General features: G+C 49.7%; 1 protein-coding gene across 1 annotated transcript; it reads right to left on the minus strand.

Moving 5' to 3' along the window:
* Positions 1-4,726: 4,726 nt before the first annotated feature.
* Positions 4,727-11,197, minus strand: CLDN19 (claudin 19). The gene is made up of 4 exons (XM_032238821.1): positions 10,975-11,197; positions 7,595-7,759; positions 5,790-5,874; positions 4,727-4,892 (listed from the first exon to the last, which is right to left on the minus strand). The coding sequence occupies exons 1-4, from the start codon at positions 11,195-11,197 to the stop codon at positions 4,727-4,729; spliced, it is 639 nt and encodes a 212-aa protein (XP_032094712.1).
* Positions 11,198-15,565: the final 4,368 nt, after the last annotated feature.

Here is a 15,565-nt window from a genome sequence, read left to right on the forward strand (position 1 = left end):
AGATAGAATATTGGTATGAAGAATAGAATAGAATAGAATAGAATAGAATGTTGGAATGAAGAATAGAATAGAATAGAATATTGGAATGAAGAATAGAATAGAATAGAATAGAAGAGTTGGAAGGGACCTTGGAGGTCTTCTATTCTAACCCCCTGCCTAGGCAGGAAACCCTAAACCATTTCACATAGCTGGTGAAGAGAAGGGAAGAGAAGAGGAATAGAGTAGAGTAGAGTAGAGTAGAGTAGAGTAGAGTAGAGTAGAGTAGAGTAGAGTAGAGTAGAGTAGAGTAGAGTAGAATAGAATAGAATAGAATAGAATAGTTGGAAGGGACCTTGGAGGTCTTCTAGTCCAACCCCCTGCCTAGGCAGGAAACCCTACACCACTTCAGACAAAGGGTTATCCAACCTCTTCTTAAAGACTTCCAGTGGAAGTTTTCTTCTTAACAAACTTGGAGGAAGTTTCCTCCCCTCCCCCTCTACCTTTCCCAAACCTCACCATCTTTGATCGTTGTAGATCCGGTGTGTCTCACTTTGTGACACACTCTCACAATGGCTGGGCTGGCACCAAGCTTGTGGCTTTGCATGCCTTACTTCCCCCCCCCCCCAAAAAAATCTGCATTTTGCACAAGTGAGGCCCCCTCTGCCTCTTATTCACGCTGAAAAAGAAAAAAAAAGAGAAATAAAAATATTTACCTGGACAATGGATGGATGGACGGACGGATGGACGGTCCAAGAAACCGCTCCGGTTTGTGGAAGCAAAGCTACCCGGAGACCGTAACCACCCCCCCCCAAAAAAATAAAATTGGGGTCTCAATCAAATGCAATATTTTATGAATCAGGAGTCAGATTTGGGCCGGGAAAACGGGCTGGTGGAAAAACAGAAATCAATCAGCCTTGATTTCCGAAATCCACTCCCCGTCCTCGTGATGGAAAATGATTCGGAGGGGGGCTTAAAACGCTGCTTTCTTATGTCGGTCCGGCTCTGGGAATTGAACTTGGGACGGTGAGCTTTTTTCTCGCAATTAAAACGCTTACGGATCAGGGAGCAGCAAGGTGGATGAGGTTGACCTCTTCAAAAGCCTGGCATTGAAAATAGAACCCCAGCTCAGTGGTTGCTCCAGCTGTTCTCCTTTGAAGGCACAAGTGGGGTGTGTGTGAGTGGGGGGGTGTTATTAATTATTCCGGTTAATTTGTCTCAAAAATAATAATAAGAGCGAGGGGTGTGTGTGTACCTCCTTTGGGAAATGGGGGTTTTTGGAGAATGAATGCGTGGCTGGCTACAAATCTTTTCCCTCCCTCCCTCCATTGCTTTGCTTCTTCCTTCCTTTCTTACTCTTCCCTTCCCTTCTCTCCTTCCTTCCTTCCTTTTCTACTCTCTCCTTCCCTTCTCTATCTGCTTCCTCCCGCCTTTCCCTTTTCTATCCTCTCCTTCCCTTCTCTATCTCCTTCCTTCCTTCCTTTTCTATCCTCTCCTCTTCTTCCCTTCTCTATCTCCTTCCTTTCCTCCCTTCCTTTTCTATCCTCTTTCCCTTCTCTATCTCCTATCTTCCTTTCCTTCCTTCCTTCCTTTTCTACACTCTCCTTCCCTTCTCTATCTGCTTCCTCCCGCCCTTCCCCTTTCTATCATCTTCCTCCCTTCTCTCTCTCTCTCTCCTTCCTTCCTTTTCTATCCTCTTCCTTCTCTCCCTTCTTTCCTTTTCTTCCTTCCTTTTCTACTCTCTCCTTCCCTTTGTTATCTGCTCCCTCCCTCCCTTTTCTATCCTCTCCTTCCCTTCTCTATCTCCTTCCTTCCTTTCCTTCCTTTTTTACTCTCTCCTTCCCTTCTCTATCTGCTTCCTCCCTTCTCTCTCTCCTTCCTTCCTTCCTTTTCTATCCTTTCCCTTCTCTGCCTTCTTTCCTTTCCTTACTGTCCTTTTCTACCCTCCCCTCCCTTTCTCTATCTCCTTCCTTCCTTCCTTCCTCCTTCCTCCCTTGCCTTCTTTCTTTTTCCACCTCCCCTCCCCTCCTCTCTATCTCCTTCTTTCTTTTCCTTATTTTTCCACCCAATCCTCCTCTCCTTCCCTTTTCTACCCTCCCTTTCTATCTCCTTCCTTCCACCTTCTCTCCCTCCCTCCTTCCTTTCCTTCTTTTTCTACACTCCTCTTCTCTTCTCTCCTTCCTTCCTTTTCTATCCTCCCTTCCATCCACCTTCCCTCCCTCCCTTTCCTTCCTTCTTTTTCTACCCTCCCCTTCTATCTCCTTCCTTCCTTCTTTCCTTCCTTCCTTCCACCTTCCCTCCCTCACTCCCTACTTCCTTTCCTTCCTTTTCTACCCTTTCTTTCTTTCCTTCCTTCCTTCCTTCCTCTCATTCTTTTTCTTCCTCCGCTTCTATCTTCTTCCTTCCTTCCACCTTCCCTCTCTCCCTACTTCCTTTTCTTCCTTCTTTTTCTACCCTTTTCCTTCCTTCCTTCCTTCCCTCCTTCTTCCTTCCCTTCCTTCCTCCTTCCCACGGGGAAGGCTGCAATGGTGTAGAAGTGTAAAAAATGTCCCTGTCATTTCTTTCAGCGCCGTTTCAACTGTGAATGGTCACTAAAACGAACTGTTGTAAGTCGAGGACTCCCTGAATCTTGAAAGAGGACGTAAAGGATCTCCAAATGTTGCTCCTTGACCGATGGAAACTATTTCCATCTCCTTTCCCCTTAAAAATATCACAATATGACGTTGCGAAGATGCCCAAGACCCCTTTGTGGTACCGACAGGAGAAGCCGAGCAGAAAATGTTTCTCTTTTAGAGAGAAAAAGGTCTGGATTAGCCCAGCAAAATCCCAGCTGGATGCAGGGAAAACCACAGGAGGAAATTCCACCCCAGCTGTTTCTTTACAGCATCAATTTGTGCAGAAAAATTAGATTAATGAGTGTTTCCTGTAAGTGACCGGTTCCCACCTTAATTTTTTTTTTTTTTAAAAAAAAGGGGGTTTGGGTTGAACAACCAAATTTGAAGAGCTCAATCGCAGCATTCCTGAATCAGGATTCTCTGCTACTGAATACCAGGAACAGAAAAACAGAGCTGGAAGGGACCTTGGAGGTCTTCTAGTCTGACCCCCTGCTCAAGCAGGAGACCCTAGATCATTTCAATCAATCTATCAGAACAGAGCTGGAAGGGTCCTTGGAGGTCTTCTAGTCCAGCCCCCTGCTCAAGCAGGAGACCCTAGATCATTTCAATCCATCTGTCAATCAATCAATCAATCAATCAGAATAGAGCTGAAAGGGACCTTGGAGGTCTTCTAGTCCAGCCCCCTGCTCAAGCAGGAGACCCTAGATCATTTCAATCCATCTGTCAATCAATCAATCAATCAATCAGAATAGAGCTGAAAGGGACCTTGGAGGTCTTCTAGTCCAACCCTCTGTTCAAGCAGGAGACCCTGGACCATTTCAATCCATCTGTCAATTAGAATAGAGCTGGAAGGGACCTTGGAGGTCTTCTAGTCCAGCCCCTCACTCAAGCAGGAAATCCTAGGCCATTTCAATCAATCAATCAATCAGAACAGAGGTGGAAGGGACCTTGGAGGTCTTCTAGTCCAGCCCCCTGTTCAAGCAGGAGACCATAGACCATTCAATCAATCAAATCAATCAATCAGAAGAGAGCTGGAAGGGACCTTGGAGGTTTTCTAGTCCAACTCTCTGCTCAAGCAGGAGACCCTAGACCATTTCAATCAATCAATCAGAACAGAGCTGGAAGGGTCCTTGGAGGTCTTCTAGTCCAGCCCCCTGCTCAAGCAGGAGACCCTAGACCATTTCAATCCATCTGTCAATCAATCAATCAATCAATCAATCAATCAGAATAGAGCTGAAAGGGACTTTGGAGGTCTTCTAGTCCAACCCTCTGCTCAAGCAGGAGACCCTAGACCATTTCAATCCATCTGTCAATTAGAATAAAGCTGGAAGGGACCTTGGAGGTCTTCTAGACCAACCTCCCGCTCAAGCAGGAGATCCTCAAATAGTACAAATCAACAGAATCCAAGAATTTATTTACCGATTTATTTTACAAAAAAGGAGAACATCATTTTGTCAAAAGCAGAATCAGGCGCCCAATAAAATAGTGATAATAATAATATCAATAATAATAATAATGTTAAAAAGCAACTTTATTCTACCAAAACGTGCTTTTCCTTCTCTTCCTTTCGCTTTCCCAAAAACGAGACGGCCTGAATGTTGGAAAACCGGATGGTGCTTATTATCATTATTTTTTGGGTCAAATTATTTTAAGCCCGCTTTGGGCTTCCCACGTCGGAGAGTCGATTATATGCATTGGTTACCCCTTTTTACGGGAAGCCTAAAAATGGAAAGAGAAAAGAGAGGGGAAAAAAAAACAGAAAAAGGGGGGGGGGAGGGAAACCAAGAGGCCTATTAGTTGCCAAACTATCAACGCAAGGAAAGCTGTGTGTAGTTTGTGCGTTTGCGCAGCCTTGCGTGAGAAGTTTTATTTCGCGGGCACCAACTTTGAATTTTTTTTTTGCAAAGCCGGGTTCGAGGGGTGTGCGAATTGGGAAGGCCGCCCTCGTGTCCCGTCCCCCCGCCCTATGCAAAAAAAAAAGAGCAACCCTGAGACTTGTAGAAATGGGAAGGGCCACCCAGAGGCCATCTAGCCTGACCCCCACCTCCCCCCACCCCTGCCTTGAGAACGGCACGCGTTTCTCCACATCCAGCCTCCTCCTCCTCCTCCGGGAAACGAGGTCGCCGGGGAAAAGATTAGACGTACTCTCTCGTTGCGGTTGTCGGCGGTTGTGATTGTCGGTAATACTGCTGCCCTCTCCTTTCTTCCGGTTTGGGGCAGGAGCAGCCGAGGAAGCTGCCCCCCAGGATTAGTAAACTGGCCGCCGACCAGCCCACGAAGAGAGCGGGTCCGAATTCGTACCTAGAAGAAACCAACTTTGTTTATAAAGAACAGAATGAGGTTCTTAACAAGGATTCTTATTGGGAGGTAAGATTCAGCCGGTTCGGCCTGGTTTGAACGAACCGGTTCCTTTGTGTAGAGATTCCTTATCAATGCTGGTTAGTTAGCGAATTTGGATGGCGTGTTTGACTCACGAGAAACCGAACTGGGTTCCAGTAGAAACGAATGACGGATAGTTCTCGAATTCACTTAGCGACCGTTCTGTTTACGACGACGCTGAAAAAAGGGACTTAGGGTTGTTTTTCACACTTACGATAGCTATAGCATCCCCATGGCCAGGTAATGAAGATTCTGGGCAACTGACTTGTGTTTACGACGGGCGCAGTGGTCCCGCGCGATCCCCTTTTTATGACCTTTGGACCAGCCAAGTCAATGGGGAATCTGGTTTCACTTAACAACCGTGTGAGTAATTTAATAACTGTGGCGATTCACTTAGCAACCGAGGCAGGAAAGCGAGCCAAACTCACTTAACGAATGTTTCGCTTGGCAACAGAAATGCCGGGCTCTGTTGCGGTCGTAAGTTGAGGACTAACTGCCTCGGCTTCGCGTTCTCTTGATTTTCAAAGCTAACGTGCTCTTGAAAATGGAGGCTCTACTCCGGGAAGCGAAGCAGCTGGTCTTCCACTCTATTTTGGCTGGATTTTTTCCAAATCGGCCTTCATTCTTCAGAATTCAGATGATCTTCCAGAAAATATAATTTTAGAGTTTTTTGAGGTGGAGGATATATATTTATTTGTTCTTGGTGGTGTTTTTATTCATTTATTTTCAAAAAAGAAACTTGGGGCACTGAAATTCGAAATGAGGAGCGGGGTAGGAAATGCGATCCGGATGGATGACCTCAAGGGAGCCCATACTCACTTGGCATTCAGGGGGGTGCTGGGATTGAAAAAGTCGTGCGTCACCCGGGATGCATACCACGAAACGGCCCCAGCTGTGCACAGGCCTGGAAGAGAAAAAAATAAAATAAAATAAAATAAAGGAGTGAGGGGGAAGTTACAGGTAGTCCTCGAGTTACGACCATAATTGAGGCCATCATTGACGTTGTTAACTGAAACATTTGTTAAGGGAGTTTTGCCCCATTTTATGTCTCAGCACCCTTATTTCTTCCTCCCTCTCTCCTACTTTCTCTCCTTCCTTTTCTCCTTTGTTCTTCCATCTTCCCCTTCTGTCCTTCACTATCTATTTTTCTTTCTTTCTTTCTTTCTTTCTTTCTTTCTTTCTTTCTTTCTTTCTTCTTTCTTTCCTGTTCTTTTATTCTTTTTCTTTTCTTGATTGCATGTTTTACTTATCTTTCTTTTTTGCTTCTCCTTCCTTCTTTCCTTCCTTCCTTTCTTTCTTTCCTTCCATCCTTCCTTCTTTCCTTCCTTCTTTCCTTCCTTCTTTCTTTCCTTCCTTCCTTCTTTCCTTCCCACTTTCCTTCATTCCTTCTTTCATTTCTCCCTTCTTTCCCTCCTTCCTTCTTTCCTTCTTTCCTTCCTTCCTTCCTTTTTTCCTTCTTTCCTTCCTTCTTTCTATCCTTACTTCCTTCTTTCATTTCTTCCTTCTTTCCCTCTTTCCTTCCTTCCTTCCTTCCTTCCTTCCTTCCTTTTTTCCTTCTTTCCTTCCTTCTTTCTATCCTTACTTCCTTCTTTCATTTCTTCCTTCTTTCCCTCCTTCCTTCTTTCCTTCTTTCCTTCTTTCATTTCTTCCTTCTTTCCCTCCTTCCTTCTTTCCTTCTTTCCTTCCTTCCTTCCTTTTTTCCTTCTTTCCTTCCTTAATTCCTTCTTTCATTTCTTCCTTCTTTCCCTCCTTCTTTCTCTCCTTCCTTCCTTTCTTTCTTTCTTTCCTTCCTCCCTCCCTCCCTCTCCATCCAGCAGCACAATTCTTCTAAACACTCCCACAAGAGGAATTTTGTTCCCTGTTTCACCTTCATCTCTGACCAGAATGTGGCCACAAGTCCTCCCTCTTAAAAGAATTCCATAATATCTTTATTTTGGCCCTCGACCAGGACAGAGTAAAATCATGAGATCAACAGACGGTGTTTTGTTCCTTTCCTCCCTCCCTCCCTCCCACCATCTCCATCCTTCCTTCCCTTCCCTCCCTTTCCTTTCGCCTCTGTCCCTCTCCTTCCTTCCTTCCCTTCCCCTTCTTTTGTTTCTTCCTTCTTCCCACCTTCTTCTCTCCCTCCCTTCTTCTCTCCCTTTCCTTTCTCTTTTTATCTTCCTTCCTTTCCCTTCCCTATTCCTTCTTTCCTTTCGCCTCTGTCCCTCTCCTTCCTTCCCTTCCCCTTTTCTTTCTTCTTCTTTCCTCACTTCCTCCTCTCCTCCGCTCCCTCCTTCTCTGCGTTTCCTTTCTTCCTTTCCTTTCTCCTGTCCCTCTCCTTCCTTCCTTCCTCCTTTTCGTTTCCCTTTTGTTTGTTCCTCCTTTCCTCCCTCCCTTCTTCTCTGACTTTCCTTTCCCTTTTTCATCTTCCTTTCCCTTCCCTTCTCTTTTTCCTCCCCCTTTCCTTCTTCCTCCCCCTTTCTTCCCTTCCTTCTCCTTTCTCTCCTTCCCTCCCAGTTCTTCTCCTTTGCTCCTTTCTTTTCCCCTCTTTCAGTCTCTTTCTCTCTTTTTCTTTTCAATTAATTTTCAGGCTGGCTATCTTTTTTTTTTTTAAGCGCCCCCCCTCCTCCCATTTTCCTTACCGGCCAGGAGGAAAAGGACGCCTCCTAAAACCGCGATCCAGTTTTTGGCCACGGGGTTCTGTTCCGCCACTTTGGTACACTTCATGCCAATAACGCTGACCACCGAACCCAGGAAACCCAGCAGGATGGAAACCACCATCAAGGCCCGGGACGTCTGGATGTGAGCTGCAAGGCAAGGCACCATTCTGTCCCACGCAGTTCTCAAAGCAACAAGAACTTGCAGGGAGAACCCGTACGGATCGTCCTTGACTTACAAAGGCAACTGAGCCCCAACACTTCCGCCGCTAAGTGAGACCGTTTTATAAGTTGAGTTTTCTTCGCCCCGTTTTTACAAACTTTCCTGCCCTGGTTGTTAAGTGAATCCCTGCGGTCCTTAAGCGAGTCCCACGGTTGTTAAGCGAATCTGGCTCCCCCCGTGGACTACACCGGTCAGAAGGTCGCAAAACGGATCACGTGACCTCCCCTGGACTCTGCGGCCATCATAAGTAGGAGTCAGCTGCCGAATGTCTGAATTTAAATCACGCAGCCATTGGGACACTGCGATGGTCGTAAGTGTGAATAACAGTCCTAAACTACGCATGCCGTGGTGATGGGCGGTATAGAAATTTAGGGAAAATAAAACAGAAATAAACAAACACAACATAAATATTCCCCAATCCCATTTTTAAAGGATTATCCTGGTAAGATTCAAAGATGGGGGTTATTTGAAAAATTCCCCATCTGTCCAAAAGAGGAGACCACCTGATAAGCAGGGGGTTGGACTAGATGACATCTGAGGTCCCTTCCAGCTCTATTCTGATTGATGGATTGAAATGGCATAGAGGTCTCCTGCTTGAGCAGGGGGCTGGACTAGAGGACCTCCAAGGTCCCTTCCAGCTCTATTCTGATTGATTGATGGATTGAAATGGTCCAGGGTCTCCTGCTTGAGAAGGGGGTTGGACTAGAAGACCTCCAAGGTCCCTTCCAGTTCTGTTCTGATTGATGGATTGATGGATTGAAACGGCATAGAGGTCTCCTGCTTGAGCAGGGGGCTGGACTAGAGGACCTCCAAGGTCCCTTCCAGCTCTATTCTGATGGATTGAAATGGTCTACGGTCTCCTGCTTGAGCAAGGGGTTGGACTAGAAGACCTCCAAGGTCCCTTCCAGCTCTATTCTGATTGATTGATGGATTGAAATGGTCTAGAGTCTCCTGCTTGAGCAAGGGGTTGGACTAGAAGACCTCCAAGGTCCCTTCCAGCTCTATTCTGATCCTTGGATTGATTTCCCCCCCCCCCCAATCCGGCAGCCAAACCAGGAGAGAGAGAGATCACCAAATCTTCTCCAAAAACCACCCCCCTTATTTTGGCAAGCCCTTGCAGGCATCCCCGCCCCTTGCCCACATCCATGGCATTCCTTTTCCACACCGCTACTTTCTCTCCTAGCTGGGCAGGACCGGAATCCACAGAAACTAAAACATTTTCAAGTGTGGGGGGGGGAAAACAGAAACGCAAAAACCGAGAAAAAACCAGGCGACAGAAATCTCAGCCTTCGGAGCACAGCAGAAAACACACCTCATCCCTCCAGTCCACCCCCAGCCCCCCCAAAACAGCTGGATTTCGAGATGCGAAAGTTTCACGCGTGGCGTGGCTGCCTTCCCACCACCTGGGTACCCAGAAAGAAAGGAAGGAAGGAAAGAAGAAAAAGAAAGAAGAAAAAGGAAGGAAGGAGGGAAGGAAGGAAGGAAGGAAAGAAGAAAAAGAAAGGAAGAAAGGAAGGAGAGAAGGAAGGAAGGAAAAGAAAGAAAGGAAGGAAGAGAAAGAAAGAAAGCGGCAGGATGGAAGGAAGGAAGGAAGGAAGGAAGGAAGGAAGGAAGGACAAGAAAGGAAGGAAGGAAGAGAAAGAAAGAGGCAGGATGGAAGGAAGGAAAGAAGAAAAGAAGAAAAAGAAAGAAGAAAAAAGAAAGGAAAGAAAGAAAAAGAAAGGAAGGAAGGAGGGAAGAGAGGAAGGAAGGAAGGAAAGAAGAAAAAGAAAGGAAGAAAAGAAGGAAGGAAAAGAAAGAAAGGAAGGAAGAGAAAGAAAGAAAGCGGCAGGATGGAAGGAAGGAAGGACAAAAAAGGAAGGAAGGAAGGAAGAGAAAGAAAGAAAGAGGCAGGATGGAAGGAAGGGAGGAAGGAAGGAAAGAAGAAAAAGAAAGGAAGGAAGAGAAAGAAAGAATGAATGAAAAAGAAAGAAGGAGGCAGGATGGAAGAGAAAGAAAGGAAGGAAGGAGGAAAAAGGAAGGAAGGAAGAAAGAAAGCCAGAGATCTGCCCCACCCTCCCTCCCTCCCTCCCTCCCTTCCTTCCTTCCTTCCTTCCTTCCTTCCTTCCTTCCTTCCTTCCTTCCCCTGCCCTATAAAGAGCCACGGGTGCCTTATTTTTGCAAGACATGAGGGTTCGCTCCCCGGACCCAGTTCCCCTGTCCGCACCCCCACCCCCCCACAAAAGCAGAAATGCCTCGTTTGGGCAAATCTAGAGATCTGTTCCCCCCCCTTTCCCTCCCTCCCCTTCCCCGTCGCGAGCCACGGGTGCCTTTTTCTTTGCAACACGCGTGGGTCCGTTCCCAAGACCCGGGTCCCACCCCCTCCCCCCCAAAAAAACCGGGGAGCAACTTCCAGAGATCTGCCTCCCCTTTCCTTGCCCCATTCGCGAGCCACGGGTGCCTTTCTTTTGGGGGCACCGCGCGTGGCTAGCGTGGGTCCGTTTCCACGACCCGGATCTCCCCCCACCACCACCACCACACACAAATCAGAAACGGGGAGAAACTGGCAGAGATCTGCCTCTCCCTTCCCTGCCCCAGTCACGAGCCACGGGTGCCGTTTCTTTCTTTTGCGCATCGCGCGTGGCTAGTGTGGGTCCGTTCCCACGACCCGGGTTTTCCCCCCCCCCCCAAACACACAGAAAAGTCAGAGACGGGGAGAAACTTCCAGATATGTGCCTCTCCCTTCCCTGCCCCAGTCTCGAGCCACGGGTGCCTTTCTTTTGGGGGCACCGCGCGTGGGTCCGTTCCCACGACCCGGGGTTTCCTCCCTCCACACACACACACATACACACAAATCAGAAACGGGGAGAAACTTGCAGAGACCTTCCTCCCTCTTCCCTGCCCCAGTCGCGAGCCACGGGTGCCTTATTTTTCCTTTGGGGCATCGCGCGTGGCTGGCGTGGGTCCGTTCCCACGACCCGGGTTCCCCCCCCCCAATACACACACACAAAAGTCAGAACTGGGGAGAAACTCCCAGAGTTTCTCTGCCTCCCTCTCTCTCTTCCCTCCCGCAGTGGCGACCCACGGGTGCCCGTGCTTGGGGGCACCGCGCGTGGCCGGCGTGGCTCGGTCCCCGCGAGCCCCGGGGAGCCCCGGGACGCACCGTCGAGCGAGAGGAGCGACTCGTGGAGCTTGCACTGGACCTGCCCGGTGCTCTGGGCGGCGCAGCTCATCCACAGCCCCTCGTAGAGCCCCACGGCCGTGATGATGGCGTCCCCCGCGTACGAGCTCTGCTTCCACTGCGGCAGCGCCGAGGCGCAGATGGACGCCGCCCAGCCGGCCAGCGCCAAGAAGTAGCCCGTCAGCTGCAGCCCCGCGCTCGCCATCCGGCCCCACTGCCCGCGCTGCTGCCACCGCGCCGCCAGCCTTCGCCCTGGACGGACGGACGGCCCTCCTCGGGGCGGGCTGGCTGGCTGGAGGCGGAGGAGGACGGCAGCGGCAGCTGGACGCTCGCCAGGATGGGAGACCACCGCCAGAGGCAGAGGGGGGCGCTGAGAGGCAGCTCGGGAAGCGGGAGCGTTTGGATGCGCTCGGGAAGGCCCCCCTGGGAGAATGGGAGCTGAACAGCAGACGGGGGAAATAGGAGCGTTTGGATGCGCTCGGGAAGCGCCCCTGGGAGAATGGGAGCTGAACAGCAGACGGGGGAAATAGGAGCGTTTGGATGCGCTCGGGAAGCGCCCCTGGGAGAATGGGAGCTGAACAGCAGACGGGGGAAATAGGAGCGTTTGGATGCGCTCGGGAAGCGCCCCTGGGAGAATGGGAGCTAAGCAGTAGACGGGGAAATAGGAGCGTTTGGATTTACTCAGGAAGCCCCCTGGGAGAATGGGAGCTGAGCAGTAGACGGGGGAAATAGGAGCGTTTGGATGCGCTCGGGAAGCCCCCCCGGGAGAATGGGAGCTGAACAGTAGACGGGGGAAATAGGAGCGTTTGGATGCGCTCGGGAAGCCCTCCTGGGAGAATGGGAGCTGAGCAGTAGACGGGGGAAATAGGAGCGTTTGGATGCGCTCGGGAAGCCCTCCTGGGAGAATGGGAGCTGAACAGCAGACGGGGGAAATAGGAGCGTTGGGATGCGCTCGGGAAGCCCTCCTGGGAGAATGGGAGCTGAACAGTAGACGGGGGAAATAGGAGCGTTTGGATGCGCTCGGGAAGCCCCCCCGGGAGAATGGGAGCTGAACAGTAGACGGGGGAAATAGGAGCGTTTGGATGCGCTCGGGAAGGCCCCCCCCGGGAGAATGGGAGCTGAACAGTAGACGGGGGAAATAGGAGCGTTTGGATTCGCTCGGGAAGCCCTCCTGGGAGAATGGGAGCTAAGCAGTAGACGGTGGAAATAGGAGCGTTTGGATTTACTCAGGAAGCCCCCTGGGAGAATGGGAGCTGAGCAGTAGACGGTGGAAATAGGAGCGTTTGGATGCGCTCGGGAAGCCCCCCTGGGAGAATGGGAGCTGAATAGTAGCGGGGGGGGGGAAATAGGAGCGTTTGGATGCGCTCGGGAAGCCCCCCTGGGAGAATGGGAGCTGGGGGGGGGAGGCTGAGCGATGGACCGGAAAATAGGAGCGTTTGGATGTTCTTGGGAAGCACACCACCCCCCCCCCGGGAGAATGGGAGCTGAATAATAGACGGGGAAATAGGAGCGTTTGGATGCGCTCGGGAAGCTCCCCCGGGAGAATGGGAGCTGAACAGCAGACGGGGGAAATCAAATAGGAGAACAGCAGACGGCGGAAATAGGAGCGTTTGGATGCGCTCGGGAAGCCCTCCTGGGAGAATGGGAGGTGAATAGTAGAGGGGGAAATAGGAGCGTTTGGATGCGCTCGGGAAGCCCCCCTGAGAGAATGGGAGGTGAATAGTAGAGGGGGAAATAGGAGCGTTTGGATGCGCTCGGGAAGCCCCCCTGAGAGAATGGGAGCTGGAGCCTTGCGAGGATGGGAGGCCACTTGGAGAGGCAGAGATGAGAGCTAAGCAGTAGAGGGGACAATAGGAACGTTTGGATGCACTCAGGCAGCCCACCCTTCCCCCAAGAATGGGAGCTGGAGATCACGAGGTAGCCAGAGGTGGGTGCTGGGAAAAACAGGGGTGTTTGGTCAGCCCCCCCCCCCGCCCCCAGGGTGTGTGTGTATAGGAGCTGCACTCTTCCCAGGATGGGTGACCACCAAGAGATCCAGAGGTGAAAACTGACCAACAAGTCCAGATGACTGAAGCGTTTGCATCCGCTTTGGAAGCCCCTGGGAGTATGGGGAGCTGGACTCTTCCCAGGATGGGTGACCACCAGGAGACCCTTAGCTAGGCGGTGTGTGTCTACATAGCAATTCAACTTCGATTGTGTACATACCATAATATGCATGTGTGTGTGTGTTGTGTGTACACAATATCGTACCATATACTATCATTAATGCAATATTATAAATATTTAAGTCTTCTCCAAGTTTTGAGGTCGCCTCCTTCTGCCTTTATTTCTTGAATCGTGCGAAACTTCTTCACAAAACCCGACCACCGAATTGTGTGTCGTTGTGGTGGAGATAAAAATTGTCCCGATTGTGATTTCGCCTTCCAGTGGCAATTCCCAGATTTTCTCCATCTCGGCCAACGCCCTGGGTGGGTCCCTCGGAATCCCCCCCACCAAAAATTGGGGGTCCAGGGTATTCCCCTTCGCTCCCCTCTTCCCGTTCCCCACAATCCCCCACCCTGCAAACCTGTGTTTGTCGTGTCGCACACCAAAACAAACCACGATGGAAACTTCCAACCAGGTTTGGGAAGAAAAATATTATCACCAACCCAACCCAGGGGAGAAAAAAAACTTGCACTCGTCCCCGAGTGGCTGGTGCACAAAGGCATTCCTGGCCCTCCGCGTGCGCTCACACACACACACACACCACACAGACACACAACACACACACACCCTTTGAATCTCCCCCACACGCACACACCGGCTTTGTTGCCAGAGAGAACCTGAGTTGCATGCTAATGGGGTTAACCTTTGAGCTTGGAAGCAAGGCGAGCATTGTGTGTCCGAAGAATTGTGTGGGTTGCGTGCCATTTCGCCTGGAATCCGAGTGGGTTGCGCTTGTCAACACAAAAAGGCATTGACACACACAACCTGCGAGAAATGTGTGTGCAGCTTTTGCCGGGTTTTTTTTGGGGAGTGGGGTGTTTTAAGAACATTCTACAGACTTCTCCAAGAAAAACTGGTTTAAATCATCGTAAGCATCAGTTCAATCCAAGTCATTGCGGATTTGCGAGTTCGTTTAGTGTCCGTTTGAAATTATGACGGCACCGAAAAAGTGACTCGGGGCCGTTTCAAACTTACGACCGTGGCAGCAAATTCCCCGTGATCAAAATCTGGACGCTTGTGCCCCGCTGGTTCACGTTTGCGGCGGGATGCGGCGTGACTCACGCAATCAAAATTTGGACGCTTGGCGACCGGTTCGTATTTATGACGGACGCAGTGTCCCGGGGAGTCACGCGATTTCCCTCCCCGCACCTTTTGGGACCTTCTGCCGATTTGCTTGGTGGTTTTAACAACGGCAGTGGTTCACCGACCAAGAAACGTCGCAAAGTGAAGCCACACTCACTTAGAGACATCAATGTTGGGCTCCCTTGTGGTCGTAGGTTGAGGACTAGCTGTAGAAGCCGTTGTTTCGTGACGGTCCTCTATAGCTTATGAATTAGGATGGTGATTAATCCATGCTGCAAATCCCTGGAGTATTTTTAATTTTTGTGTGTTTTTCGGATGTTTTTAAAGTAGAGAAAAATTACATTTTTCCGAGAGGGACAAACTTCCAAAGAATGTAAACATTTGCACACAAAAAAAAAAAGACTCTCAAAAGGGAATTGAGACACTCAGAACGTCCTTCTCCAAGGGAACAATTATTGGATGCTACACAGGTACTCCTCAACTTATGACTGTTCATTTAACAACTGTTCAAACACTTCATTTAGCAACCGTTCAATGGGACCAAAAAAAAGGGACGTAGGACCGTTTTCCCCACACTTACGACCGTTGTAGGATCAAAATCCGGACGCTTGGCAACTGACTCATAGTTATGACGGGGTCACACGATCCGCTTTTGCGAGGCAAAGTCAACGAGGAAACCAGATTATAGTTAACAACGGTGTTACTAATTTAACACCTGTAGCGATTCATTTAAGAGCTGTGGCGAGAAAGGTCGTAAAAAGGGGCAAGATTCACTTAACAACAGCCTCCCTTAGCAAGAGAAGACTTCGGGGGGGGGGTCCGTTGTGGCCGTAAGCCGAGGACCAAAGCAAATTTCAGCTGAGCTAATTCAACCAACGCAATGATTCACTTAACAACAAGAACAATGAAACGGGCCAAAACTCACCTCACGAACATTTCGCTTAGCGACATAAATTGCAGGGCTCAATTGTGCGTGGAACTCGACGGGGAGTCCTCGACTTATGACCCCATTCATTTAGCGGCCATTCGAAGTTACAGCCAGGTGTGTGTGTGTGTGTGGAAAAAGGCCGTTCCTCGTCCTTACGGCCGTTTCAGGGGTCTCCCTTCAACGGAGTCGAATCGGGGAAGCCGGATTTCACTTAACGACCAGGCGACGCGGTTCCCAAACGCGGCGATTCGCTTAAGGGCCGTGCCAAAGGGAACGGACGTATGAATGTGTAAGCCAGGAAGGGACAGCCTTCAAGGGATGTCCTAGCAACGCTGCCTTGCAGTAGTCTAGAGTTGG

Source organism: Thamnophis elegans, unplaced genomic scaffold, assembly GCF_009769535.1.
Source record: "Thamnophis elegans isolate rThaEle1 unplaced genomic scaffold, rThaEle1.pri scaffold_93_arrow_ctg1, whole genome shotgun sequence".
Lineage (NCBI taxonomy): Eukaryota > Metazoa > Chordata > Lepidosauria > Squamata > Colubridae > Thamnophis > Thamnophis elegans.